General features: G+C 46.6%; 1 protein-coding gene across 15 annotated transcripts in view; it reads right to left on the bottom strand.

The window, feature by feature from the left end:
- The window catches only part of L3MBTL4 (L3MBTL histone methyl-lysine binding protein 4), a 492,268-nt gene that overhangs the window by 13,751 nt on the left and 460,312 nt on the right, over window positions 1-18,205 (bottom strand). For 14 of the 15 annotated variants that reach the window (XM_072828786.1, XM_072828792.1, XM_072828785.1 and 11 more), the window contains one exon: window positions 533-702. In XM_072828786.1, coding sequence (XP_072684887.1) covers window positions 533-702 — 170 coding nt within the window. Of the gene's footprint in view, window positions 1-532; window positions 703-18,205 lie in introns of those variants that run through there. The other variant, XM_072828800.1, reaches the window with a different exon arrangement.

Raw genomic sequence — 18,205 nt, 5'->3', positions numbered from 1 at the left:
ACAGCATCTTCTGCAGTGCTGTGATCTAACTCACATTAAACACAAACCTAAGGTTAACAGACCACCTGTGACTTTGAGTGGACAAATGGCTACACAGAGCTGCTCAGTATCGAGGACCAGGGGATCCTCTGTGGCCCCGCAGGAGCCAAAGGGAGCCCCTCAGCACAGGACAGACCACCCTGCGGTGGCTCCCCAGACAAGATGCTGCTTAGGAAGGGGTTGCCAGGGTGCAAGTGGAAGATGCTTATACGTATGTGCTTCCCCCAAATCAGTCTATGATGCAGGTCTGGAGACTTGGGCCCCTTTACCAAAACTGACCCTAGGCCCACGGTGATGGAGAACAGAGGCGGGTCTGGGATACCACTGGGGCCCAAAACCAACTGGTCTTTCCTGACTTCCTCAAAATCAGGCCTGCGTTCTCCCTTAAGTACGGCTCTTAAATTTAAATTTGATGCAGTGGATTTCATGCCCCGAGAGAAATTCTCAGCAAGAGGGTCTGGTCCACCCAGGGCCCCAGAGCAGCCCCGCTCACCTCCTCCACTGTCCATCGGGCCACCTCGCCTGCCTGGATGTTGGCCACACCTGGAAGCAGCTTGCAGTGCTGCTCCCTGCCGAGGGGAAGGTCCCGGAAAGGGTGGGCTGACACAGAGGACATGAAGACCGACTGGTGGAGAGCCTGCTGGGTCTGCTCAGCCGAGTATTCTGAAAGAGAGGCAGGTTGAGTGAAGTACACATGCGGGGCCAATTAGCGGACATCACCTAGGTCAGCCCCTCCTCCCAGGCGGCCAGGGCCAGGATAGGAAAAGTGCAGACTCAGCGGGAACCCTGGTGCTCCCGTGGCTTGGCATCATCACCAGGAGGAGTCCCCTGGCACAGGCCATGCCACTGCTCTGTTTCAAAGTAACGGTCATGATGAGAAACAGATGTTATATATGGCCTGGATGACTCTGGCTATCTGCTGAGCAAGGTCAAATAATCTCTATGAGACAGTTTGATGCCAACCAAGAGCTAGCTTGTCACTGTCGCTGGCTCCTCTCTCCTTAAATCAGGAGTCAGAGGAAGTGCAGAACTATTAAGTGGATCAGCACACCGACGCATCTGGGTTGTGTGTGCGCACTGAGAACGACTTCTTCCTGGAAGCTGCTTCATTTGTCTCCAAAGGCACCATGAACCCAGGGCCACATCTGGCTTGACAAGTCCCCCAGGGGACAATGAATGTGGAATGCAGTACTGGGTCCCCATGAGGATGTTGGTGGCAGCTGCTGTGCTAGTTCCCAGAAAGCCACGACGACACCTTGGGACTTAGGGAGCAGCCGCAGTGGAGATGTGATGGCCCTGACACAGGTACTCTTAAATGGGCGCTCTCTTTTCAGAGCAAAAGCTCTGAATGAGCTCTGGTTCTAAGACACGAAGGGCAATGGCTGCTTCCCTGCTCAAGATTGGTTGTTATCACCAAGGGAGGTAAGACCTCTCTCCTGCCTCTTACTTCTCCCCAGGCTTCCAGAACTCATTGGCCACCTTCAACAGTGACTTGATTCTTATGTTATATTCCCAACATTTATATGGGCACCATAGACCTCAATTCCCTAATTATTTTGCTTTGAATGTATAAATGGATAAGGAAAAAGAACATAGAGATTTCAGAGAAAATTCATGCCTTTTTAATGCCATTTTTAAAGATACTTTCATCACATTAGCAAAATAAAGCTGTTGATATTTTAAAATACGTTGAAAAGAAAGACCACAAAAAATTGTTTTAAGCCATCTAAAAGTCTACTTTCCTGATGCAAATGATAGTTAAGTAAGCAGTAGCCACATAATTTAAAGTCTGTTATGATGGTATTTTACTAACAGTCTGAAAAGCTATTATGCAAATATTTCTACCTCAAATTAATTACAGTTTTTAGTAGGTGAGGCTGACCTGCATTTTGCATGGACACATAGTCACATACCCACTAGTAATCAGAGGTTCCAAACTAGGAAGAGACCCATCCATCACCACCCTAGCTGCTTGGCACAGACAGCTTACGTATTTACCAATGCTTGCTGTCTGCACAGATAAAGAGACAGCAAAATTGCGGCCTTCTCCCAAATTCTTATGCTCCAGTTGCAAGCAGCAGCAAATTCATCTCTAAATGCTGATTGTCCAACACTGACCTTTTTAGTATGTAAATAGGTTATCTCCCTCCGTGTAGTTCAGCCAACAGTATGTTCAGCTGCCGGTTCTGAAGCAAAACTTCACACCTTCCTTGAAAAGCCGGTATGTTTACAAATGTAGATGTTCTTTAAGGAAGGTGTCAGGTTGGACAAGGAGCATGTACCAAACAAACCCTGAAAACTCACTGCAGAAGTGTCCCCAAGCAAGTCTGTGGTCAAAGCCACAGTGTCGCCAAGGGCTTTCCTGGGCAACAGGGAGTTAACGCGATGTGCTCATAGGGATTAAGACCTGAGCCAAAGCCCGGCTTTATTTTGAAAAAGAATCACTGCATCAATCAATTGGTTGTGTTTGCTGAAATAGCATGGACTTAGGAAAAAAAAAATCAGATCCGTGTCTCAAACCCTGGGTAAATCAATCACATATACTTTCCAAAATGTATAGGACTCTAAAAGGACACATTAATACATGTTGTTTTGGAGGTACAAAGATGTGGAGTGACGGTGATTAGATTTCTGTGATTCACAAATAAAGGCCGAAGGCATTACAAACGTAAAAGAACCATTGTGCTCTCCAGCAAGAACATTTTCCACACTGTATTCTGGAAGCAAATTGCCTTGGGTGCTGAGGGGTCCATCTGGAAATATATCGAAGGTTTGGTGGCCAGCCTGGAACAGCACGGAGGTTCCTCTGAACACCGTTTCTCATGGTTCCCAGTCCTGGAAGATGGACCCTTCGCTCAGTTCAAGTAAGAAGATGGCCTTCAGGTTACAACTACCAGTAGGGAGCTCGAGCTGTATGAGTTCCCCAGTAGGGAACTCAGGCAAAAGCTGCCTATGGTTTTTTGAGTTCAGTTAACTGTGCTTCTGTTAAATTGAATTATTTGTTTGAAGGGAGGTAAAAGCCAGATTTTTCAAAGGATGAACAGGACTTAATGGGGAATATGTTCTATATGACAGAGTGAGTCCTCTCATGGCAGGGGAAAGGTCTGCAACCAACTTGCTGGGTTGCCAGTTCCTTACCTGGCTTTGAGTTCTCATGGGTATACGGGCTCTTGTCTGTTTACTTACAACCTCATGTTTTGGGGAATGCTTGCCAGAACGAGTTACATGCTGAGCTTGGATAATATTTTCACTATTATCAGCTTTACTTTATTTTTTAAAAGATTTTATTCATTTATGAGAGAGAGAGAGAGAGAGAGAGAGAGAGAGGCAGAGACACAGGCAGAGGGAGAAGCAGGATCTACACAGGGAGCCCAACGTGGGACTCAATCCTGGGTCTCCAGGATCAGGCCCTGGGCCAAAGATGGCGCTAAACCGCTGAGCCACCTGGGCTGCCCTATTATCAACTTTATAAAATGAGATGGAAAGCCTGAAAGTTGAGTTTTCAGGCTCAAATAGATATGAGGGAGGTTAAGGAGGGAGTCTGTGAGCAGGGAGTTTGGAATAACCAGTCTGCCAACTCAAAGGTACGACTGGAGTTGAGAACATATATCGCCCAGAGCTGTTGGGTGGTGGGGAAGGAGAACGCACATAAGGGCGTGGTGTGGTCCCCAGTGTATCATAACCATTCATTGAATGGTAAGTTCTACTCTAAATTTGATTCTAAGTTCCTTGAGGTCAGGATTGATGCTCTATAAAGGGATGATGCATATTTGAAATTAACATCTTGCAAGGCGAATTTTCTAGCAGTAACAAAAGATAGGGAATGCATTCTAGAGAGTGGTTGTCTTGCCTTCTTTGTACCATTTACCAGGTCCAATTTCTTCCAAAGCTGATGATTTGGGGGTGAGATTTTCATGTCTAGCTGAGAGAATGCTAGGAAGGGCTTGCCTCAGAGGCCTATGGCATGGGGAGGAGGATAGGGTCCACATCAGCTTGCCTATTTGTGAATCCTAGTGCCCACATTGTTGCTGAGTGACTTAACTTCTCTGTATCAAGTTTTTTTTTTTTTAATGGGGTAATAAGATTTATATCTTACTGAGTTGTTGAGATTAGAACAGTTCCTGGTACATAATGAGTGCTCAATATACGTTTGGTATTACATTACTTTTTACAAACTTGTTAAAAAATAGACAAGCTCAAAATGGAGTCATTTGTGTTCAGCCCTACATCAACAAACCAAGACTTAATACATAACCTAATCCCAGTTTCAACCTCTCCCAGGAATGTAATCTTAGCCAGTCAGTCTAGAATTTCCTAGTGAGCGTTTGTGAGGTAATCTGCCTGACAGATCCCTGCCATCACCCGAAGGGCGACCTTACCCAAAACAATCTGCTCTTTTCTTATCCCTGCTCCTTTCTGCCTATAAAAATCTCCTGCTTTGTATATAGCTCCTCAGAGCTTTTTTCTGTCTGCTAGACGGGATGCTGTTCAATTCACAAATGGTTAAATAAAGCCAGTGAGATCTTTAAAATTTAAAGTTGAATTTTGTTTTTTAATGTAAGATATACAGATATTTTAAGTTCTAGTAATAACGAAAAATTGGACATAAAAAATTTCCAAAGCTAGTGTGGCTGGATATGCCTCAAGCCTATGAAAACTAAAATTCAGACTGAAACTCAGGATCTTTAGGCCTTGTTCAGATTTCACACCCAAGTGGTCCTGGAAAGACAGTGTAGTGGTCACCAAAATCATGTGCTGAATCCTAGTAGAAGGAAATGAACGTGGGATCCCTGGCCACTGCTGACGTCGGCTAGGGCATCCGTTGGCAGGCACAACTGGTGCCAATGTGCAGCAACCGAGTAACACTGTTAAAATGCATTCAGCCTGCCAGCTTTGAAATTATGTGGCTCTTGACAGACTTTTAAAATGTGGGGGTGATTTGCATTATTTTAAATTCTGTGCATAAAATTAGACTTTTGAAAATATCCACTTAAAAGTCTGCATACATTTTTATGAAATGTGAACACACAGATTTTAACTTTTTACCAAGCCCAGCACAGCTCATGTCACATTCGATATTCCCTGAATGTTTGCTAATAAATCAAAAAGCATAAGCCTATGATGAAGGTATTTATTGTCTTCAGAAACTATTATCAAATAAAAAGGATCAGATCATTTGGTCTTGCAGCTTTTTGAGTAAACAGAGGCTTCTAGATTAGAAAAGGATGTCCACCATGAACACAAGATAGAAAGGGTCTTCCAAACTGGGTAACCTGTGTACTTCAGCCACTAGGCCCAGTGTCCATCTGACACTGCTGAGGGATATGGGATGCTTCCCAGTTAGACTGCCTCACTGCAGCAAAGATTCCTACCCAACCCCCCTAAAAGTCAGCCAAGAAAATTTAGCCTGCAAAAGGGGCCCTCCTACTAGAGGTTTTAACATTTTAATTAATCAAATTGCCTTTTACGTTGGAAGATGAAACACATGTGTAATCCTGGCTTTGCCTCTAACACCAATGTGTGAGTGACAATAAAGAAAGCTATCCCGGGATCCCTGGGTGGCGCAGCGGTTTAGCGCCTGCCTTTGGCCCAGGGCGCGATCCTGGAGACCCGGGATCGAATCCCACATCGGGCTCCCGGTGCATGGAGCCTGCTTCTCCCTCTGCCTGTGTCTCTGCCTCTCTCTCTCTCTCTGTGACTATCATAAATAAATAAAAATTAAAAAAAAAAAAGAAAGCTATCCGTACACTTAAGACGTCTTTCCCTTTCCAGAAAACAGAGCTTGTAATACTTGTCACCTCAGTAGTTTGCCATTTGTAGAACAGTTTGGTTGTAAGAAGATCTTTGCTACTATTTTTCTCTCTCTGGGTGTTTGAGTTTTATGAATTTAAAAAATATATTCGATGTGTTTAATGATTTCAACCGAGGCAGTCTGAGATTTGGAGCACTTGCAAGTTCCCGTGGCCTGCATGTTCAGCTGCATGTCCAGCTCTCAGGTAAGAGAGGCCCTAACTAGAGTACCAGGGGACTTGGCCATGGATCTGAATCCATTTAGCAGCACTCAGAGAGGCGGAAAGAAACGGTTCCATCTCCAAAAACATTACATCATTAACTTTCTTGCAGAGGCAATAAGTTGCTAGAACCCAGCAGACTCTCTGATGAGACATGAGTCTCAACGGCAAGTGCCATCTGCTCTTGAAGAGGAAAACCCTAGCTGGGCCCTCTTCTCCAAGTCCTTGGGGACAGCCAGACTGGTCTGGTTGTGGATGCAGTGTGACTCAAGGCTGCCTCTCAGGTGTAATGACTAAACAGATGAATAACATGGTACAAGCATCTTCTGCTTCCCCATTCCACTGACTTCAAAGAGTCTAAAGGATTTCCAGACAAAAGGATTTTAATTCATCTGAAAATAACATGAACGTAGGTCCCTGATTTCTTCTCTGCCCCTCCTGTTCTTCCAATTTCTGCTCAACTCCCACAAAGGGAAAAAATCCTTTATGGAAATGTTCTTTAAAAATATGGCTGTTTCTTCACAAAAGCGCATGCCACAAAACTGCACCAAGTCATAAATGGTAACCAGAGGCTGCATGGCTGGGCCTCCAGTTATTTTTAATCTCACTAACTACAGAGACCCATTCCACAAGCAACCTTCTCCTCAATGAAAGGAGTAGCAACTCTACTGTGTTCTTTGCTCTAAAAAGGAGGAAGTAAAAAATAAAATTGCAATGGGTCCCAATATCCAATTATGTTTTTCTCACTTACTGTACCATGACAGTCACCGACTGACTTTCCTCAATTTACCCAGCGCTTACTGGGAAGTTACTCTGCTTGCAGCACTGTGCTCCAGTCCTGGCCTCTGGGGCGGGGGTGGGGTGGGGTGGGGGGGTGGGGGGGTGGGGGGGTGGGGGGGGTGGGGGGGTGGGGGGGGGTTGGGCGCAGCACATGGGAATGTTCAGAATGGGCTTCACATTTGGCAACACTGTTTCTTCCCATGATCCCCTAGTTTCAGGTTTTGTTCTTAACAGGCTTAGGGTGGTCATGCTGTCTTGTCTTCTCTTGATTCGACCAGGTTGGATTCAGTCCCCCCTCATTTCTGTTTGTTTACCTCCAGGTTCCTCAAACACAAAAGCGAAACACACAAGAGGAGACCGGACACCATCAGCGAGACAGCCACGCGATGCCTGCGTGGGGACACACACGAGCAGGCTTTCAGTTTCCCGCGGGCACTCGGCCCACGGCCGGTTCCTACCTGTAACTTCTCAGCTAGTAAATAAAACACGTGGGGTGGTTTTTTTGCTGTACATGTTTGGTCTCTTCATAACCCTATTATTTAGAACCCATACACTTGGATCGGCAGAGTGCTTTAAGGTCCGGGTTATTTGTTCTTCTTCATCACAAACATGTTTCTTCTCTACTGATTTTATACGAATGTGGGAGACAAAGCACAGAAGTGTCGGAGACTACCAGAGACTTCCCAGGGAGCTTATCGATGGAATCAGAAGTGGAATGAAGAACGCTGCCTGTTCCAGATCTGTGTACCGTCCACAAAGCAGCCATGGCCACATGTGCAATGTGGAGTGTGCAAACTGAGATGTGCCACAAGTGTACAATGTGTCCTGAATTTTGATGACTTAGTACAAAAAAATTAGATGGTAAGATATGCCCTTAATTTTTTTAAATCTTGATTTACAAGTTGAAATAGTATTTCAGATATATCGGGTTAAAGAACATGCCATTCAAATGAACTTTTCTTGTTTCTTTTGTTATTTTAAACGTGGTTGCTAGAAAAGTTCCAGCTCGCATGCAGCCGGAGTTGTATTTCTGTTGGACAGTGCAATCTGGAAGAATGCTGAGTTGTGGCTTCTCTCAAGATCTGTGCTAGGTGCAGGAAGGGTTGGGGGGCTGACTGGAGTTAACGTGACTCATGTTGATGTGATGATGATGAAGCTCCAGGCAGCCTGCACCCCACCCAGCCACTGCCACCCTGATTGCGGAGGGAGGCAAGAGGTTTGAGATTAAGGACAACCCACTTGGGTTGGCGAGTGCAGCTGGGGCTGGCTGCCTGAGCTCCCATCATGGCTCCACGGGTAACTGGCCGGGACGCTGGACTTGCCCACTGGTCTGGCACATGCTCAGCGTCTGCGGAGTTGGGTGAATAAATGACTGAATGAAGAAATGCAGGTATCAGGAAAGTAGGAATTGTCTTCATATACCACCAATGCAAAAAATGGCTCTCAAAACTAGATTAGGAACCACTCAGATTTAGAGCCACTTTCTCTGCACGTGTTGCCGCACACCTCCCAAACCACCAAATTCTCGAGGAGCCTGTGGTTACTCAGCTGCTCTTTTTCCTCACCAGCAACTGGGTGCTGGGGGAGGATGGACACACACTCCCTACTGCCATTTTCTGAGGGTCCTCAATTCTCATGGAAAGTCCAGCCTCCTCCGAGGCCCCACTTTGGGGCTTTATAATTCATCACCTCTGCTCGGAGCCAGTGGGCTCCTCCTCAGCCTTGGGGCCTCTGCCAGCGAAAAGCCAGTGGCCCGGCTCCAGGTCCCTGCGCACCCCACGGGCCCTCCCCGTCGCGTCTCTGATGATGGAGAAGCAGCACTTCGCGGCGGGCATCCGGCCCCACGGCCCACTGCTGGCCTCCTTCCCTGCTGACTGAGCGTCTCCTCACAGCTCCTACTCAGTGGGCACCCGAACTACATCCACCCCCTGCCAGACGCTGCCGTCTCCCATTTCTCCCCCGCATGTCTCTCTCCTCCCCGGGCCCTCCGCAGGAACTGGAAGCCTGCTCCTTCCCCTTCAGCGGCGTCCTCTGGGCGCTCCTCCTGCCCCTCGCCTGCGGCCCGGCCCGGGGATGCGGTCTTCCTGGTTCCTCCGGCCTTGCTGCCGTCACACAGGTACCTTCTGACGAGTCTGCAGTCAAACACAACTGGATCCTGATGGGAGCGGTCACTTCACAAGTGGCAAATACTATGAGCTTCCTACAATGAGACTCAGTCCTTTCCTCTGGGAAGGGATTTTATTCCCGAGGGCAGGATTTTAGCTCCTCCTTTTGACCCAGTAGCAGCAAACTCTCTCTTACGGGGTCTCCAGTGCCAGGGGTCTATCCATCAGTTCCCAGATGCTAGGGTTCCTAGATGCTCACGGTCCTCAGCCCTCAGCAGGGGGTGTCATGCCTTCTCAGGGCAGCTCCCACAAGACCCTCCCTACTGGCTACTGGCTACCCTGTATGGAAACTGTTTTCTTTGCAGTCTTGATTAGTGAAGCACACGCTCAAGGGCAGTCATTTCCGATTCATCCTTGCATCTCCGTGGGTAGCGCAGGTCTGACACATGGTACAGCAGAGTACAGGCGCTTAATACCTGATGTGACTGTTGAGCCATCTGAGGAATTTTACTGCAGAGACAAAGAATGCAGTGGCAAACGCTAACTTGGTCTGCGCCAGTGAAAACAATGAGTTTCCATCCTGTGGGCTCTCTTTTGCCAAATATGCTCATTACTGAAAAGGCTGAGTGTTGTTTGTGATATAGGATCTAACTAACATCTCAATTTGATTCTTGAGAAGCAGAGATCCCCTGCTTTCATTTTAACAGAAAATACAGAAAAAATCCATATTAACTTTTGATATGTTAGTCACCCAATAAAAGAGTTCAGTGCAGCATACTTTTTGGTGGCTAAAGCGTGACCTTTTCATTTAATGTCTGCTTCACACAGCTTGAGAAATTATTAATTAACTCCTTTTGATTGATTACTATAACCCAATCACTCAGCATGTATTTTTTTTTATCCTCTGTAAGACCATTTTCCTTCACTTGCAAAAGGGAGACCATAATTGAACGAACACTGGCACCAAAGTGAACAAGAACTGGAGTCGCTCTTCTTAAAGTGGGCACCCCCTACCTGTTCACTTCCTACCCCTGCTCTCCACATGCAGTTATAAAAGAGCGAACCCTATTTGAGTTGGCATTCACAAAGGTGAAATGCCCTGCCCTGTTTACACCCCTGGCACAAAAGGAAACAGTACCGAGCATGAAGTAACAGTTTAATTTTATCTTAATTCCAGCAGTGGATGGTGGTGTTGGATTGAAAGGAGGCAAATGGATTTGGACGCAGACCCTGTAAGTTGAGGGCAGGGCATGGGCACCAGCCCCTAGGGTGGTAGCATATGCGACCACTGTCAGAGCCCAGGCATGTGTGTGTGCCAGGTTCTTAACTCCCTTGGCTATTTCTCAGCTCCAGCAATGAAGGGGTGGGGAGAGACGTCAACTAATAAGCTATTTACCTTAAAATCTTATACAACTTGCCTCTGGGGCAGGGGGCAGACACCTATGTCATTTCTCTTTGCGTCCCCACCCCCCCACGTAGCATACTAGCTTAACACCTGGCATGGGGTAGGGGCTCAAGAGCGGTGTGCTGACAACTGGCAGGGCAGGTAGAAATCCTGAGGAGGGAGAACTATCCTGTTGACTGATGTAAAGTCACCATGTGCATGCCATGAGGAAACACCTCATTGGGTTTTGCTGCCTTTTTCTCTGCACTGCCCTTTTCCTAACTGCTGGACACACAGTCTGAGCAAAGAGTCCATGGCCACCCAACCTCAGAAAAGTCACAGGTCAAAAAGTTCCTGAGGACTCCACAGATGCTCAGGCCCAGGGTGGAGCACAGCCAGCCCAGGGCACAGCACTGTGCTTGCTGGTTGGGAGCACCGATGACAAAGACAAAATGGCACCCGAGGGAATGAGCCCAAGGGTGACTGGTGCCACTGGGGACTTCAGAGCCCTCTGCTGGCACCAGCCCAGACTTGGGGCTAGCTGGGAACCAAGGGAACAAACATTTGCTTGTTGCCTTGGCTGTTGGTTTTATTTTCCCCACATGACTTCATGGGGACAGTGCTATTAGCTCTCTTCTGCAGACAATACCAGGGTCTCAGGCACCCTAAGGAACTTGGCAAAGGATACTCAGCAGGCAATGGCAGAGTGGGGACGCTGAGCCCACCACACAGGGGCATTCCTTTCCTCTGATCCTTCGAGAGTGGGTTCTTTCTGTCGCTGCCTCTGCATTTCTGTATAGGATTAGGGCAGATGTGACGCTGAGAAGGCCTGCTCATTCTCTGGAAGACAGAGTTGCCTCTTCTGCAATAAGGGAAGCCTCTGTGCTCCAACACTAAGACAACAGATCTCCAGACAGATCTTTGGAAGTACTGTCGGATTTATCTCAAAATAAACATGCTTCCGGGGAATCTACCTGGAAACTGTGTAGACCTGATCAAAGCAGCACTCTGAGCCTTGGGAAGGACAGGGATGGGAAGCTCAGCCTGGCAGGAGGGAAGAGGCAGCACCCCAGTGAGTGAGCCCAGGTGCCCACCCACCTCGGCCTGGGAATCCAGCGCTGCTGCTCATCCCTTCCCAGCTCTGGCGAGGAAAGCTGCCTCCTTCCTTGGCAAGGAGCTCAGCACAGACGCTCCCTCCAGAGCAGTGCCAAGGGCTCCCCTCATGGAGGTGCTGACGTGTTCAGAGACAGCCTGACAAATCAGCCTGTGCACTCAGAGGTCCAAGTGACTGGTCTATGTGTCTGGGGAGCCAGCCTGTTTTCACAGGCTTCTCTGCGCCTGCCCACCCCGTGGACGAGCTGTTTTCTTTTGGAAGTGGTCCTGGGGGAGCTCTTCCAGGCAGGACAGCCCTGAAGGCCAGGCAGTTTCCATCCTGAGGCAGCTTCCACCACCCCTCTCCCACTCTGGGAGACAGAGGAACTTGGCAGGAGCTAGCCTGCCCTAGTGAATCAAAACTGAGCGCGCCCCCCCTCTTAGCTGTTTATCGTATCTTTTATGTGTGAACCTTTCTTTTGTTGAAAACACACTGACACATTAGTTTGTGGATTTCTTTTCACATTTCCCTTTTGGGCAAATCCAATGAGGAAGCAGCTTAGGGGATGTTTTCTTTTTTTAGGAGTTGTACATATTTCCAATATATTCCCTGCTTTCAGAGAAGCCAGACACAGCAGTGTGCCCAGGAGAGGCTGCTGGTCATGCGGTCCTCATTCTGGTTCCCTCGGAAATACTAAAGTGAGGGCCAGAGAGGCAGGAATCGCTGGCAGCCACTGTCTGTGATGTCTGTCTCCTGTTGGCACCCATATCGGATTTCCCCACTACATGGCTTTCTGGTGGGGCTCCCCACCCATGTTCCTGGTTTTTCCCATTCCCACAAAACATGTGTATGTCCTTACACTCTGTGGCATGAGCTGCCCTCACCCCTTTCGGGTCCTCGCCCTCCTTGGCCTGGGTCTCAACTGCCCATCCCAGGGGGCAGAGTGGACCATGAAGAATGGAAGACATACAGGCAAAACAGAAAATGATTTTAAGGCTGGCTCTCCTAGGTATAAGAAGAAATTAGTTATCTTGGTATTTTATAGACTTCAGTCATTTCCTTAACAATTATTAGAAGTATAAGAAGAAACACTAAATTATACCAACATTGAAGAAAATCAACTTGTTCCGGAGAAGATAAAACATGAAATAACCCCTGTATTCTTCATTAAGTGATTCAAATTTTGTTAGAAACTGGGTATTAAGCCACATAAAAGCTGCTCTGTTCAGTCATCTATTTTTTGTCCCCAACCAACATCACTTGGTGCCAATATGAACAGATCACATATCTAACTTTTTCTAATTTGCTAGCTTCAAGAAAACAGAAAGCTTTTACTGTTCTCGGGTTGTATATATGTGTGTGTGTTTTGGAAAGAAGTGAAAGGAAAAAAAACTCCAAATATTTAGCTGGCAGGAACAAGCACCTGGCACAATTTAAAAACAAATTAGGAAGCAAAGAGATTATGAAGGAACCAGATCAGCCACTACAGTCTGCATTTCAACCTTCCTTTGAACACCGGGAATCTAGCCCATGGAGACGTCAACTTCCACCTGAGTGACACCTGTGCCTTCCTTTTCCTATGAAGTTGCCCACCCCGCCTGCACCTTGGTCCTGTTGCCTGCCCGTTTCACATTCTCCCAATGGCATGCTCCTTTAGTGCCTGCCTTGAGGAAGCTGCTCTGTCTCGTTTGGTGGGCTCCTTCGCACTGTGTGGAAGTGGTTTCCCAGGTCCATGGAGCTGTGGACACAGTCGGGGGTAATTTCTTGATAATATGTTAGCACAGGAGCTGAGAACAGGCAGGATAATCTGAAGCAGAGTCTCTGTCCCCTGAACGTCACATTTTCCCATTAGAATTCCATGCAGAAGCACAGAACTAGAGGAACCACCAACAGAACCATTCAGGAGCCTGGGATGCACTGGGTCTCCCCTATGCTATGGAAAATGCCCAGCACAGCCCAGCATGCTCTAATGGGCATGCCTCTAGAAAATACAGATTGAAAAATATATTCTTTGCCAATTTAAAAAGTAACCAGGATAAATTAAAGCTTAGAAGAATCAAGTTATGATCCTATTGTATTGACGGTATACATTTGCGGCAGATGCTACCATTACACATTCATACTACCTCACAAAATGACACTCTCATTTCCATTTTCAAAAAACAAACGAGATTGGATCAAAGCTAACATGTTTATCACATGCATGCTCAGAGGGCCAGGAAGGTGGTGGGATAAGAGACAGTACGATCGCTGACACGTGTTTCGGCGACAGACAGACAGGCAGACAGAAAAGAGACAGTATGATTTATCCTGGAATTGATTGACTATTAGTTCCCATTTATGTGAACATATAAAATGATGCAGAATTTAAGAATTATATATATATATTTTTTTACCAGCATTAGGAAATGCAACTAATAAGCAACTATTTCAGGCTAACTTCTATGTAACTACTTCAAACCTATCATATTAGAAATTCAGTTAACAACCAAGGGGCAATTGAAGAACTGGCTGAGGTCCCCAATACCTCAGCTGCAAGGTGATGATTTTCTCAGGTCTTTCACTCTGTAGGGAGACAGTAATATGAGAAGCTGACGGGACTTTGGTATGGGAGCCTCATAACAAACATTGCCCATCTTACAAGGAAACAGGCTGTCCTTAATTAAGGCCTTCAAGTCCAACATGGAGGCAATGCCTTCCTTATACTTCCTCGTACGGGGAAACCTGTTTCTCAAGTAAATGATACTTGCCCACAATACCATGCTTTGCACCTCCATTGAGAATGCAAATGCATTTGGAATCAGTAATTTTCTCTAAAAGGCTACTTTCCCCTTGAAGATCTTGTGAAAGTGCAGTCACTCAAACAAGGTGACATCTGAAGGGCCGAAGGCTTCAGGATTACTCTGTCACAAGAGACCTGCAAATCTGTTAATGAGTTAAGAGAAAAAGGTGGTAACACCAACACCCGACACAATCACAAAATCTTGTTCTTAATTATCAACCACACAAGGCAAGCTGCTAATACCTGTGTGTTTGTGTGGGTGGGGTTTAAAAACAGCACAGGGGAAGAAGAGCCTTTTAATACAGCCTGTAATACACCCTGACTCAGGAAAGCTGTCACCACGCTCTCACAACTCTGTTGTAAGGGGTGATATTTAGGAACATTTTGCAGAGCTTCTCATAAACCATTCAAAAGAGAAAACATTTGAGAACAAGATTGAATGGCAGCTGAATACAGCGGTAGTGACGGAAAATGTGCCTGCAATAAATGAGAAACAGCAAGTTTCTGAGGCCAGACAATCCTTCCTGCCTCCCCAGTAACCTTGAATTTTTCAGGGAATGAGATTGACCCTCCATTCTCCAGTCTTCTTTTAGGGCTGATATCCTCATACTAAATATTCCTCAATTACACAGCGAGGCTGCATTGTGTCCAATTTCACTCTCACTTGGGAATAGCAAAGTCATCTTGAACTCTCTTCTGAGGCCGCGAAATTTGAGTGTCATCTGTGGGGGGGGGGGTAATGGCAGGATAAATCATCATGGCTGTATTTCTGAAGTATGACAGGGCTACTGAGGCCTGTCACTGAGCTACCTGATTCTAGAATACTCCCCGTTCAAATCTCGTGACAACTTATCTGTGTCCCCTAAAAATGGTTTCTCTTCAGTCATTTTTATGGCTTCCTCTTTTAAGTGATTTCCAATATGTTATTCAAAACTGAAGATGTTGAGGAATGACTACAACTCCAAGGAAAATGTTACACATACTTAATTATGTAACTGTAACAATGCAAGAAATCCTGGCTACAACTGAGTATTTGGGGGAAAATGCCTTTCCAAATATTTCAGTGGTTACTCCATTTCAGATTTTGAAAAGAAAAAGGGAGACTTCTGGGTAGCCCCTCACCCCTCATTTTCACTTATTATTTTACCAAAGGCAGCTCCTGCTGCTTGCATTCCCATTTCTTGGTAAGAAAATTAATGGATATGCTAAAATAATTTGCATGCAGAGTGAATCTGAACCTTGTTTCTGAATTATTTTTGGCCTCATGGATAACAATCTAGGTGACTTTGGGAGAACTTTAGGAGAATGATCTAGGTGACTTTAGGAGAACCTCAGAGGTGGTAAACACAGATAGGTGGAGAAAACTGGCTGAAGTCGTATTGGTCAGTTCTACATAGGGAAAAGGGAACTAGTTCCGTGGGCCTCAAACTGGGCTTCCTTGATGACTAGGAAAAGATCATTCTTAACCTTTCCTTTCCAAGAGCTCCAGATAATAGCACTATGGGAAAAGGAGGAACAATGTAATGAAAGCTTTTACCTGCTGGCTGGACCTAAGCAACCTATTTATAAACGCCTCTGAAATTGAAGTAGAAAGCTCTTACCTACTCAAAGTTCAAATGAGAGCACAAGGCAAACAGGTGAAGACACAAAGGCAAATCGCAGACTGGGATGCCAAAGACATAAGGGGTTGAGCCAAAGGCCATTGTGTGTCTGGTGATCCTGGGAGAATCAATGGGCAACTGGAAGATGGGCCTTAGCTAAGGCTGACCTGAAACAGCCCTTGAGGGAAGCTACTGTTGGGGGTGGAGAATATATTATTAAACACGGAGCAAACTATTCTGCTTGTTCTGTTCCTAGGACTAAAAGCCAACACTCTTTCCTTCTGTCTCCCCAAGCTGGTCCCACCTCACAAGGCCCCATGCAGTAGTCTGTGTGTGTCAGGTACTGTTTTAAGCTTTTAAAGTGAGGAAAATGAGGCACAGAGAGGGAACAGAATTTGCCTAAGAAAATTCCTAAAAGTGGCAGAGTTGGGATCCATAATTAAGCTGTCCGGTTTCCTGGTCTGTGCTCTCAATCACTCTAGGACACTGACTTTATTGAGCAATTTCTGCATGCTGACGTTACTAGGGATATTGCCAGCACATAGGCAACACTTGGTCTGGAGATGGAGTGCTGGAAGACAGTGTGCTGACGGAGCTCTTCACCTGCCTGGGAGGCGGTGGTTAGACCCAGAGGTGTGAGGTCCACTGAGCAGAATTTAGAGAACCCAGGGCCAGGTACTGAGTAGGGTTGACGGAGATGGGTGCACACTGCAGATGGACACTGACACTGGGGGACTGGCTAACATGGTGGGCAGACTGTGTGGCTGGGGCCCAGGTAGCGCATGCTACTGGGGGTAAGAGAGGGACACAAGTTAGGAGTGACTCTGGGCATGCCTATCTGGGACCAGCCAGCAACTGAAGGGAGCAATGACGTGGTCTTGATTTAGGTATGCGATTAAGAGTGCCTGGTCAAAGAGAGTGAGCACTCCGTGCACTGCTGGGGGCAGCGGATTGATCTGAGAAGAAGAAGGGGCTGGAGACACTGAAGGAGGTACATACCTTTGATCTGTCCCGTCAGACCACAGGCCAGGAATACACATGAATGAGAACACCCCTCCCCGGTGAAGTCTTATGGAGGCTCAGCAGTGCAGTTCACATGCTCTGGTATTTGAGCTGTACCTCAGCTTTGTGGGACACTGTGGTCCCTGATATGCAGGGTGCCCAGGAACTTGTCAACAGTCACAGAGCTAGTAAATGGCAGAGGCAGGGCTCAAACCAGCATCTGCTTCCCATCTTGCTGCTTCTTCCATGAACTTAATGCTGTCTTCTCATCTCTACCAGCTTTAAGTCTCAGTGTTTGCATGCAATGTCATAAGACAAGGTAGCCTTTAATAAACTTTCCCTGGAAGCCTCTAGAGGAAGGTTTCATCTCCCTTCCTTGCCTCTGGTGGCTAGGTTTCTCTCTCTCTCTCTTTTTCTTTCTTTCCTAAACATTAGAATGTGCCCTTAAGCAAAGATTTAAAATAGGTACTATTAAAATCTGCTAAAAACAAAACGAGAGTTCTGTTCCAGAGTGTCCTATATGGGGAACTGCCTGAGTGTGTGCCTCTGGCTGCGGTAACTGGCATGGCTCAGTGTAGGGGATCACAGATGTGGGTGACAGGGTCCCAAATCGGACTCCACTCTGCATTCCCTTTTACACTTCATCTAGACGTCCGACTTCCCAGAGCCTCAGTCTTTCTAACTGGAAAATGGAGTTAATAACACAGGATTGTTTAGGGAATTAGATCACTTGTATGGGACAGCACTATGTAAATGTCAGGAATTACCCCTTCCTTGTCTCCTACTTTTCCTCCCAGGCCAGGGAGTGAGCAACTCCCAAATGAAAAAGTAAGTAGGGGGCATCTGGGGGGCTCAGTCAGTTAAGCGTCTGCCTTCAGCTCAGGTAGTGATCTCAAGGTCCTGGGATCGAGTCCTGCGTCAGGCTCCTTGCTCACTAAGAAGTCTGCTTCTTCCTCTCACCCTGGCCCTCACCCTTGTTTGTGCCCTCTCTCTTTCACTCTGTTCTTTCTCTCTCAAATAAATAAAGTCTTTAAAAAGAAAAACAGGAAAGAAAGAAAGAAAGAAAGAAAGAAAGAAAGAAAGAAAGAAAAGAAAAGAAAAGAAAAGAAAAGAAAAGAGAAAGAAAGTAAGTAGGTATCTCCTCCTGTCAGTGAGAAGGCTGGAACCATCTGTTTTCGATGCCTTTGAGATCCTGCTGCTTGGCTGGAGCCTATGGTCTAGCTCTGGCCTTAGGTAACCCGACTTCAAGGGGCCCTTGCACAGTAAATGCCACTGAACTCCTAAAAAGGCTCATGGTTGGGAAGGGTCATACCAAAAGGTATGCTCCTTTTGTTCAGTGGGTTCTGACTCCCACGGGGGAATGAGAAGGTGCCAGGAAGTGAGAAGAGGGACAACAGAATGGGCGGGG

The sequence above is a fragment of the Canis lupus genome, chromosome 6 (assembly GCF_048164855.1).
Source record: "Canis lupus baileyi chromosome 6, mCanLup2.hap1, whole genome shotgun sequence".
NCBI lineage: Eukaryota > Metazoa > Chordata > Mammalia > Carnivora > Canidae > Canis > Canis lupus.
Note: the sequence above shows the minus strand (reverse complement) of the source record. Positions and strands in the feature narration are given on the sequence as shown.